The 12,391-nt window shown below is 34.1% G+C and overlaps 1 protein-coding gene across 2 annotated transcripts; it reads right to left on the reverse strand.

The window, feature by feature from the left end:
* Positions 1-2,316: 2,316 nt before the first annotated feature.
* On the reverse strand, positions 2,317-7,421 carry LOC145088096 (proline-, glutamic acid/leucine-rich protein). Of its 2 annotated transcripts, none has more exons than XM_079026304.1 (13): positions 7,086-7,421; positions 6,480-6,596; positions 6,115-6,179; positions 5,151-5,250; positions 4,980-5,051; positions 4,849-4,908; positions 4,644-4,773; positions 4,381-4,562; positions 4,101-4,285; positions 3,880-4,007; positions 3,565-3,791; positions 3,258-3,486; positions 2,317-3,160 (listed from the first exon to the last, which is right to left on the reverse strand). In XM_079026304.1, the coding sequence occupies exons 1-13, from the start codon at positions 7,353-7,355 to the stop codon at positions 2,529-2,531; spliced, it is 2,397 nt and encodes a 798-aa protein (XP_078882430.1). In that variant the 5' UTR covers positions 7,356-7,421; the 3' UTR covers positions 2,317-2,528. The 2 variants fall into 2 exon arrangements, with proteins under 2 accessions (XP_078882430.1, XP_078882431.1); XM_079026305.1 differs by having other exon boundaries at positions 6,480-6,592; positions 7,086-7,222.
* Between the last annotated feature and the right edge of the window lie 4,970 nt (positions 7,422-12,391).

The following is a 12,391-nucleotide window of genomic DNA, read 5'->3' on the forward strand; positions in this document are numbered from 1 at the left end:
CACCTAGCAAAGTCCTCTTAGCATGTTATTCAAAATATCTCTAAGATAGATAATAAAATAGAATCGTTCATTAAAAAATGAATTATTAGTTTCAACTACAATATTAAGTTAATTATAAACTTTTCAAATATATGAATTTGTAGAGAAAAGGTATACATGCATATATTGTTAAAATGATGTGATATGACATTTAGTTTGATGCAATGCAATATAGTGTACGATTATTTCACTTTCACTTTCACGGACCGAATTGGGATTAGGCCATCCCCAATACATTGTACTCATATGAATTCAATGAACTGCAACATGTACATTCCACCCATGATACACTTTTAATTATTAAACTCTACACTTCATTAAACTCTATACAATTTAATGGAATGTCACATCATTTATGTGTGTGTGTAGAGAGAGAGAGAGTGTAGAGTTCAATGGGTATTTAACTTCCCTTACAATTGAGTGTCATGTCATTAACCCATAATGATGATTTTAAGTTTAATGGGATTAAACTCTCCATTAACAAAAATACTTATAAATTAATATGTAAAACAACAAAATTACATAATTAAATATCTTACAAATACATGAAATACAAAAATACATAAACGTATCTTACAAATATTTGAAATACAAAGTACATAATGAAATATCTTACAGATACATTAAAACATACTAGAAATATACCATATGTTGAGTTACTTTTAGTTTCCATAATACTTTGCCTTTAGAAAATGTTTAATGTTTTCGTCTTCACGCGACAAGTGCTCCTTTTATAACAATGTGTTGATATGCACAAGTTGCATTTTCATTAGCTCTCTATCAATGATTGTTTGTTCCCTTTGTTGATCCACGTCGAGTATTTTTTCATGACTTCAACTTCATTATCTCTACTAAGTCTCATTGCATGAAGTTCTTCAACAATTTCATTAGAAACCTTACCTTTTCTTTTTTCTACCCGTTGGACGTTGAGTTGTTGTACCACCACTACTTGGCGTCTCGGGTTGGAGTAGTCCCCTTCTTCAATAGTCCTTGATCTTTTTGTGCTGCTACCACTTTCTTGATTATCCTCCTCACATGCAGGATGTGAACGTGTTGTGCCACGATCTTTCTGTAAAGCCCACTTCGGAATTTTACACATAACTTCATTAAAAACAACTAAGTGGTTAAACTTTTCGTTCCCATTTGCCTCATAATATTTATGAGCTTCATTTTCAATATTTTTCTCGCTCATTCCATTTCTTGTTCGACGATATGCTTTTTGATAGGCACCATTTTCGCTAAGCCGTTTACATCGACCTCTTATTTCATCTTCATTTCTGTTACCAATCTTTCTTGGATTTTCAACTTGAGCTTCGGTGTATAGTTCACTTACTCATGCCCATAATGATATTTTTTCTGGTTTTTGTCACGGGTCTTGTTTTGACTAGCAATACACCAAGATGACATTAAAACAATATCTTCAGCAACATCCCATTTATTGCATCGTGGTTGTTTTTCAATGTTTTGTGAGGTTTGAAAATTTTCGAAGGCTTGATTGACATTCGAAAAGATTTGAGAGTTTTCATAGTATTGAGTATTTGGATGTTCTTAAGAGCAACCAAAATTCAAATTAAATGTATTTGGAAACGAAATATTCATGACAGAAAATACGAAATCAAAAGAGATAATAAATATAGAATCAGAATTGGATACGAAAATATGTCGATATTATAGTCTATTTATAGGGAAATTTTTTTAATTATTCTGATTATTATTTTTTTGTAGTTCTAGATAAGAATTATTATCCGGTTAGAAATAATTTTGTTTGGTTTTTAAAATTAAATTTTATTAAATAACATATATCTAATTTATTCATCTGCATATTAGAAAAAGTAATAATAAAAAAAATAGACGAATGAAATTCTATATTCGGTTGAATTGGGAAGGATTTTAAATTATTTTAATATAAACTCACCAACCAAACAACAAACTTATACCTGATAGGAATTGTCATAAAGCTCAAAAAGCTTTCTTAATACAGAAAACATCAAACTTATACCCAATTTTGTTTGATTGTCACAAGTCACTACTCACAAACCCTTGGGCCTTGGTTCTCAATACAGATTACAGAAATCAATATACATAGTCCAGAAAATATGTTTACTTCTGTCACATTTATTACACTTGCTACGCATTAAAAATTAAAAAGTCCGATATATCCTATTGTATTTGAATGTATAATGCATTCTATATATGATACAGTTTCAATAGTATTCTTTTAAGTGTCTGAATAACCTCTAAAAGCACATACTGTTCTTATACCATGATATCATAAAATAAAATAAAAACCATTAGTTGACTTTGACCTCATTGTTATTTGCAATCAAATAAAACTTTAATCCTACTCCATAACCAAAAATAACCATCCAAAACCACATACAACTTGACCAGATTACTCTACAACTTATCTTTTTTTCTTTTTTGCGTTTGCAAACATATCATTATATTTAAAACATTACCTCTATCAAAATTTCCAAACCATAATTCTGTTATTCCTCATCAGAATCCGGTTCCACATCAACAATATCAGGAATCTCATCCATTGCTGCATCCTCATTGTCATTATCACCTATCGCAAACACAAACTGCCCACCTCCCTCCGAACCACCCACCGTTTCAAACCTTCTTCCCGCCACATCATTGGCGGCACCACCACCAGAAACACCCTTGGCCACCGCCACCGCCACCTCCACCTCGGTTTCCATGTTCTTCAATGCATTACGATCCGTTTCTTCAACCGACTGTGTCTCTACCAAAATTCCCTTTCCTTTATCTTTAGCAACATTTATTGTTGCCTCAATGGAAACCGCATTTTCTGCTGTGTTCTTTTCTATCTCATTTTCACCATCTTTTACCCATTTTTCATACAGATCATCCTCTTCTGACTCAGCTTCATTTCTGGAGGTGCCACCTGTAACTGTAACTAGGTTGCTTTTCTGAACACCACTGGAATATATGTTGTTCTTCATGAACTTATCTTTCATTCCATTAACATTAACAGCGTATTCAACAGAAGATCCAATATCTATCAAGGGTAGGGCCCTCGGATGTATCAAAACTTCCAAACTCAATAATGCATGTGCACAAAACTCTGCAAGTTTCGTTCCCGTTTCTTGCATGCCTGCATACAGCAATTGTACAATTATATATAAAAAAAATTGAACTTTGATAACAAATACTATAAAAAATTAAATTAGGTTTAATATTTTATTGAACACCTCCACGAAAAAGCTCGAGACCCTGGGCCAGATACGCAGGGCGAAAACGACCAGGGGAAAGAAGAGATGCCAAAAGTGCCCTTAAAGAAGCAAGCTGAAAATCACCCCAACTAGGGGTATAAACGTCATTTGCTTCTTTTGCCCATCCGTTTTTACAAGCATCTGTAGCTACAGTGATAAGAAGCTGGTCTACATTTGACCTCCAGCTCTCAGATCTCAACGCCCCTCCCTGCAAAAAATCAAATCAATTAAATTTTAAATCAAATCCAATAATAAAGTAATTCATGGAGAAAACAAAAAAACATACCACAGTTAGAAGTGTTTCTAGTGCTCCAAGTGCAGCAATCTTGACAGAAATTGGAACGTGGTTTTTGGGGGAATAAATAATTTGAGATTGATTTTCAAGAAATGAAATTGCATTTTCATGCTTCCTTTTCTTGTTCATAGGCTGTGCTTCACCACCATGAACATGGGTTGAATCCAAGTCAACGGAAGCATTGCTTATGACATCTTCAGCTAGATATATTGTCATCCCTGCTCAACACCAATCATTTAGTTTATAATTTTATATCATAAAAAGATTTTTATAATTTTTATATCATAAAAGGAGTTAAAAGCATACCAACCCCCATGGACATCAGCATCATTTTTATGAGACCATAAAGTTTTACCCTAAGTTCGGGTAATTCACATCTTCTGAGATACTCTGTCACAAGTCGGATAATATGCGCAGTGTGTGGCAACAGTTGACTGAAAAAACAAAAACAAATAATGATTAGAAATTATATATCATTACCATTTACAACACATCCAAAATGATTAAAAAAATATAAATATATATACCTGCGTGCTTCCTTTATAATATCACATAAAATTTCCAGGCTATATGAATGTAGAACCGGAAGTTGAGTGCAAATATATTCTTGTTGCATTGCAGTGAGAGTTGGGTACATGGTTTGTGGCAAGGAACCATCTACATTCAGTACTCTTTCAACTACCATTAGTAATGCCTTAATGGGAACCTTAACCTATGATTTTTTTTTTTTAAAAAAAAAGTTAAAACTTTTTAAATAATTTTACTTAAGGGACATCATAACAAACATATATGAAAGGTTAAAGATACCCGAACAGCGTAGGAAGCTGTAAGCATTGTGGAACAGCAAAGCATGAGTGAAGATATATTAGTGATAGAGAGTCGTTCTGTTGACTTGTTAGAAAGATCAAATACTGTGAGGCCTCCAAGAGGGGCAGGAGGGTCTTTTCCTGGAGGGACTAACGCTCGCATGGTTTCACTTGTTTTACTTTCTGCAGTCAAACACATATTATATTATACCATGTAAGTAATTAAAAAGTTACCAAAATAACCCTGTGTATCTGTTGACTTACCTTCTTCTAAGCCTTGAAATGAATCATTCAGAAGGATGTTTATAGCTATTAAGATCTTGTGAATCATTAAAGACCAGGTATCCTCATCGCCTTTTGATTTGGGAAGTAAAGATAAGCAAAGAGCAAGTTTCTGGTCAAGGAAGAAAGTAGGTGTGAGTGAGATTTTGTCACCATTGACTGGTCAAAGGATAGAGAATGGTCAAACCTTCAGCATATTAGGATTGCATTTCCCATAGATAAGCTTTGTGACAATAGCTGCTTCAGCCTGCAAAACAATTTTTTTAATAAACGTGGCTCAATTTCTATAATAAATTAAGCAAGAACCAGATAACTTACAGAATCATAATTCTTTTGGAGAGAAGATGGGAAGAAATTCAAAATGGTGCATAACAGACGAACAGCTCCTTCCTGCAGAAATAAACAATCAAATCGAGTATAAGTAAAAGGAATTATAAAAATTAATAAATAAATCTGAAGATGGTATTATTAGTACCAAAAAACACATACAGCATCTGAGCTATCCTCCTGTATCAGCTTTAAAACTGGCTGAACAAGTTTTGCAGCATGTGAAGTTCCATCTTTCTTCATATTTGGAAACCCACTCAATCTAGTAGTAAACAGGGAGAATTATCAGATCTTATATATTTATATCTGAGACAATGTAAATTGTTTATTATATTTATAAGTTATAACGGTTTGACTAAATTTTTTGTAACGGTTTGACTAAGTTCCTTGTAACGGTTTGACTAGTGTGGGTATGAAGAGCGATTTATATTTACTAAATTTATCAGATGAGATTTTAATTTTTTTTTTTTTACTTTAGACATCTCTCTAGTCTATGAGTTATAAAACTGTAAGTTTTTCCATTTTGATATCCAGTTATATTTTCAATCATTTATCTGAAAAGCCACTGCTTTAATTTTTCTTTCAGAAAAAGCCACTTACACTTATATTTATAAAGCCTTTCAGAAAAACCGTCCGTATTTAAAGAACTTTTCAAAAAGCGTTATTTTTTAAGAAAAAACATTTTTTTTTCTCAAAATATAACGTAATTTCTGACCACTGAAAATAGTTTGTTAACTAGTATGATTGAGAATGGTTTGTTTTTTGACTAAAACTTAAACTGAACTGAAAAAAAATCGGTTTTTAATAAAAACGGAAAACCAAACCATTGGTTTTTCAGAAAAGGTTTCTTATATATAAAAACCGAGAATAAAAAAATCAAACCTAACAAAAAAACAAAAATTATGTCAATTTATGATATGTTTAATTGATTAAGTGTGTTCAAAATTAAAATAATTATTATGCATTTATGGTTTCTATTGAAAATTATAATAATAAGCATGTGTTGGTCTCGTCCTGTATTATGGGAAAATATGTCGATTTGATTCAAATAAAAACAAACTTTATGAGGGCAATTTTGTCACCATGCACATGTTTGAAGTTTTAGTAAATGAAATTACGGATATACCTTGTAAGAAGATCCGATATCGAGACACAACAAGAAACCTTCACAAAGTGAGATTCTGCAGGAGGCTGATTTAAATGCAAGATTCAAAAATTTTGTCAGATCCAATAACAAAGGGTTCTATAGACTTTAACAAAATCAACTGTATTTCATATTGTTTTTAACTACATTTTCAAGAGTTAGTCAAATAATATAAGGCATTGTTCAAAACTCATAATCTTTGACAATTCAAGAGAGTGACAATGTTAATCCCATAAACTGACATTAAAAGTTAAAACAACCCATAAACCCAAATATTCATCAAAATGTAAGATGATAACTAAGTTTTATTTTAATGGAAATGTAAGAGCAAAATAAAGTCTAATTACCTGAAGATGTGAAAGCAACTTTTGAAACCAAACAGAGTAAGATGCGAGGAATCGTTCAGAACTGCATTCTTCAAAAGTCACCCCTAACAAACATATTCCAGCCCAACATTTATCTGGCTACACCACACATATTGGTTAAATCACTTTTCGTTTTGTCCCAAAATAAATGAAAGAAATGGTTTACGTATCTTATAAGAACAAACTATATCATGTTATAGGTTGCTGAATGCTGATCCCCCCATTTACAGATCGGGATATCAATAATAACTCTACAGTATTGTTTCAAATTCAAACCAATTCTATTTAGCTTAATTTACACGCGTTTATATTGAATTTCACCCAAGATACATCATTATCTTATAGAGAATATAACTAAATGCAGCATTGAAGATGTCCAATGATACAGATGAATCGAGTTCCTGGGGGAAATACGTTTTTAGTGATTTACACACTAAACCCTTTAAATTTTATCCATTATCCTTGTTTTGTGGAACGAAGGGAATCTCGGTTGAATTTTCATAAGGATGGCTGATTTTTTGGAATAGAATATGGAAGAATTCTTATATTGAAAAAATAACTTCTATTGCAGGTTGAAGTAAAACTTACCATGTTGCTAGAGACTAGCATTAGCAAGCGATCAACCCACAAATCAACGGCGGATTTCCATTTTTCAATCAATTTCTTGTTATCATCAGTTTGCGCAACGCGCTCGGACAGCAGGCCATGAGTTTTGATAGCGGAGACAACTTGTGAGAGCTCTAATGGATTTCCCAACTGTTGTTTCTCGTCGGGGATAAGTTCTTTGATAAACGAACGAAGAAGTCTAGGTTTTACAGCGACGTCATACATATTTTGAACATGGTCAAATGCCGCCATTGCTATGAGACCTCCGGCCACCCCTCTACAGCCTCTGACTCTGAGGTTTAGGGAAGAAGAGAGACAAACTAGGGTTTAACTAAACTGCAGCAAGCCAACAACAATACAATTTACACTTAGACCCCCTCAATAGACCTCATATTACATATTGGACCCTTCCAGATCCAGGTTATAAATTTGAGCACCACCCACTCATTACAGCATTTGTTTTATGGGATACTGTTTGATGAATTAAAATAACTAATAATGTTATAGTTATATAATGATATATTGTTGAAAAATATCTAATTAAAAAAATATATAATTAACATATTAATTTTTTTTTTTTAACAAAGTCAAAAGTTTGTCATGGTTGGTAGTGTGATGATGGTTTTGGTCTTCATAATTTACTTTCACCCTCCTCACATTAAACCATATCATTTCCATGGTCCACTGGCGACCATATTCTAAACTTACCTCTAACTTTTTCCTTCCACAATTTTTGTTACTTAAAGATTAAAAAAATGTAACATTATATTATCAAAAATTGTTTGTATAATTCGGAGTCATGAAACTGTTTCTTTCCCACTGCATGCTAATATATTAGTGTCCAACAGTTTTGCTTGTACAAGATCTTTACCATATATCATCGTAACAGTAGAATGGTAACTATTACTATTACTAAACTCTACAAAGATAGTGATATGTTTTGGAATGCGGAAAGAAAAAAGAAACAAGGTGAAAAAAATAAGAATTTCAAAAGAAAGATTATATTGGATAGTGGCATTGCTTCTCGGGCTGAGCTAGAATTGTGAAGCACATATATGAAAGAATTAAGAGATACTTAATGTTTATAATTTGTAAATTTAGCTCAAAAAGTCAAAGTTTGGTGGGGAAGTGAAATATTTTAATATAGCTAATCGATCCAACACAAACATGATATTTTAAACCCTATTTTAATTATGTTTGTCGTTCTATTTATATTTCATTATCTCCAACCTCATTTCATTTCTTGCACCATTTTGGTGTAAAGAATTAGTATAACATCAAATTTAGTATTATATTCAAACATTCATGGTATGAATTATTTGAATATTCTTCTAAAATTAAATATTTTGGAAACAATTATTTTTAGGTTAATATTTCACGAAAAAAAAATGTCTCAAACAATCAAGTACTTAACATTTTAAATTTATCAAGGCACACTAGGATGTAATAAAATAATCATAAACAATGGTACCTAAACATCTTATATACATTTAAATATAAATTACAATCTTGTGTAAATATCCAAAAACTAAAATTTATCTTTAGTCTTGACTAAGTCTATAAATGAGAATACATGTCAAAATACATAGGTTAAATTTGGAAACCCCATAGTATTTCCAATGTTTAACTCTTGAAAATAGTATATAAGACCAACAATCCAATTCTATACTTACACCCCCTGAAAAAAGCAAAACATATCAAAGTTACAATCATGTCAATAGTTAGGGAATAAAACATTTCAAAAGTAACTACACAACTTCTAAGAATAATTCAACAATTTTCAAAATAAGTTATACATATCCTTTTATTCCTAAATCTAAAGTCAAAACGAAGAGTGCAATGTCACGGTGATGATTATAATTAGCGCTCGTACATGGTAGCTTAATCTATATAATACAGGTTCAATGCCAAGTTTAAAAGTTAAGGTGTTACACTCGAGTCCTGGTAAGTTCCCTTCTAACCCTTTAAATTTGAAATTGTGCAACTTTGAAAGCGTTTTGGGGAATACACTAGGCATACTCCATCTGGACATAAACTTTAATCTTTAGGGTTTGGACCCTATATATTAAATCTTAAGTCCCATTTCCAGCCTCCATCACTAGAAACATCCCATTTGAAAACCCTAGCCCCGTTGCTGCATTTTGAAGCTTGAGAGTGTGTTTTTGTGTGTTTCAAATGAAGAAGAAGGTGGTGGTGAAGCTTGGAAGCTAGAAGCAAGCTTGGATCTGGAAGTCGTGCATTATCCTCAACCTACATAAGTTATAAAGTTCATACATTGGTGGTTAACTTGATAGATCTTGTTATATGATGATATCATGAGCTTTTGTCCCCAAATTATGACTTTCTTGTGCTTGGCATGCTATAGAATGTATGGGTTGTCCTTTTGAACCTTTTTCCATGTCTTGAGTTATAAAAATATGATCTTGGCCTCTTGGTTTCCCTCCTGCAATTTATTAAGAGCTTTAGTGATTAAGAATAATTAGGGTTTTGTTATTGGGTTTGATTTAGACATGTAGAACCATAAAGTTGGAAACTTTATGGTTTGGAGTGTCATTTGGGACTAGATCTGAGACGTGGAAAAAGTGGCTTAAGGGAATAAGCCCTAAAAGTTGGATCATTAAGACATCGTGTACGCTAGACATATGTTGCATGAGGCCCGATTTAGATTGGGAGTATGCCGGGCGTACGTGCCGAGTACGCTGAGCGTACTCGGTCTGGGTTGACCAAGTTTGACTTTGGACCCTTTTGGAGTATTTTGGATTATCATTGTGTAATTGGGTCTCGGTTTATAGTTTAGGCGAACGGTAGAGCGGTGTGAGTAGCAGAGATCTGTGCGGTCATCCTTTTTATTGTGAGGTGAGTTCTCTCACTATGTCATTGGGTCTAAGGCACCAAGGGCGGCCCATTTATTGAGTTTATGTATCCTAAGGTGTAGGATTTTTATGATAGTTTTATGTGTGATTTGTGTGTGTGTGTGTGTGTGTGTATATATATATATATATATATATATATATATATATATATATATATATATAGGGCTTAGGGAATATGTGTGTAACGACCCAATTTTCACATCCAATTTTTTTTTTTTGTTTAAAAACGTTTCATTATAAAATATTAATAACTAAAAACATCGTTTGATCAACCATAACATAAAGTGAACCATGTCTGAAAACCAAAACATACAACTAATCAGAATATCAGAGTATCGATCCCAGTGAAACTCGTAATGCGGAAACAGGAGAGTGTGTGTGTGACATGCTGCTACCGCGCCAACTCCTTTCCCCTAGCTGAGGAGGTACCTGAAACCAAAACTGAAAACTGTAAGCACAAAGCTTAGTGAGTTCCCCCATAATACCCCATACCATGCATACACATAATCAACCAATGTTCAGTTATGAGTTACGGGCCTTACCCACACTCGGGAAGATACGGGCTCTGCCCACACTTCGCTAGCCGGGAGATACGGGCCTCGCCCACACTTGTGAAGATACAGGCCCTGCCCACACTTCGTTATCTGGGAGATACGGGCCTAGCCCACACTCCAACCTCGGAGAGATACGGGCCCTGCCCACACTCAACCGCTAACCCATAACATACAAGTATCACACAGACAACAAGTATAAGCAACTCTATCATATTAACGCATATATCATACTTAACTAAGCCTAGAGATACGGGCTCAGCCCACACTCTGGTACTAGCATCTCGTCTACGCGGGTCGGCCTTGGTGCCTTAGACCCATTCCTACTGGAAAGGAAACTCACCTCGAAATAGTTGCTGGTCTGTGTGGGAACTGATCACCTACTACTGCTGCTGCTGCTCCGGAAACCCTCCGGCTGCAATTCCCACAATATATTCAATCAACACATTGCTCACTGAATTTTGGGTAAAATGACCATTTTACCCCTAACCTTGCCCTAAGTCAAAGTCAGAGTCAACTTTCAGTTGACCCGACTCGCCGAGTTGGCTTTCCAACTCGCCGAGTCCCTACTCAAGCGACTGCCCTGAATCCCGATCCTACCCGTCGAGTTAGGCGACGACTCGACGGGTTCGCCTTCATGACCAATATTCAAGTCCTTCATCCTACTCGCCGAGTTGTATGAACAACTCGTCGAGTTCATCTTCATCCGATGAACACTCATGCTAAGACTCGCCGAGTTGTATGAACAACTCATCGAGTCTGTTCTTGATCTAAGGAGATTGCCTTGAACTCGCCGAGTCAGGGCATTGACTCGCCGAGTACCTCCATAGATGGGTTAAGCTTCCGACTCACTGAGTCACACCCTGTGACTCACTGCTCACTCGATACTACGAAAATGGGACAAACTCGGAGACTCGCGAGCAGACTCGCCGAGTCACATGAACGACTCGCCGAGTCGTTGCCATGCACTCCTAAAATATACCGATTTGCTCGATTCCAGTCCATGCCATTCATAGATCTGGACTTCTAGGACACGAATCACACGTAAAGTTTCCAACTTTACATGTGGATATTCACCAATATGGATTTTAGGGCTCAAAATGTCTCAAAATGGTAGATCTAGGGCTAACAAGCAACATGGGGCCAAAAAGCTAACAGATCTGAGCTCCTGAAGCTCAATCTTGCCTAGATCCAGAGGCCAAACATCTTATTACGACATATAATTTCCAATCGTTACGGTTTCATTTTGTCACATCTGTGTAACTTTTTATTTTTGTATATATCTAGATAAAGAACTTATTAGAATGTTCATATATGACAATTATGATCGATTGTAACTTGCTACAGCCGGTCATAAATGTTATATATAAACATTTTCAAAAAGTCTATTACCTAAACGTGTAAAAAAATAAATTATCCAGATGCGAACAAAATAAAAAGGTAACTAAGATGATAACTCCATTTTCCGATAAAGAACTCTAACTCCATAAACGTCATGGCATATGACATATTATATAATTTTTTTTTCTTTTTTTGAACTTTAACACATAAAAAACGAATTATTATAAAAACTAAATGAAATTTCTCCATTAGATCACAAGCTTTAGTTTTCATTATTATTTTTTTTTTTTCATTTTTCAAATGTGAGTGACAGTCTTTTCTCATAATAACTAAATAATTCTTAAAAAATCAAAAGAATAATTAACGAGTGAAAAAAAAAAATGTAACTAATTTATGGTAAAACTGTGAGTCCAATTCACCACCGCATGTCATGCCTAAATTGAACATTACTTATTACAAAGTGTCCCCACCTGCAAATATTCTGTTGCCACTCTATTCTATATACAATCACCACCATTCCATT

This window comes from Lactuca serriola, chromosome 2 (assembly GCF_051521515.1).
Source record: "Lactuca serriola cultivar US96UC23 chromosome 2, Lser_US96UC23_V15, whole genome shotgun sequence".
Classification (NCBI taxonomy): domain Eukaryota; kingdom Viridiplantae; phylum Streptophyta; class Magnoliopsida; order Asterales; family Asteraceae; genus Lactuca; species Lactuca serriola.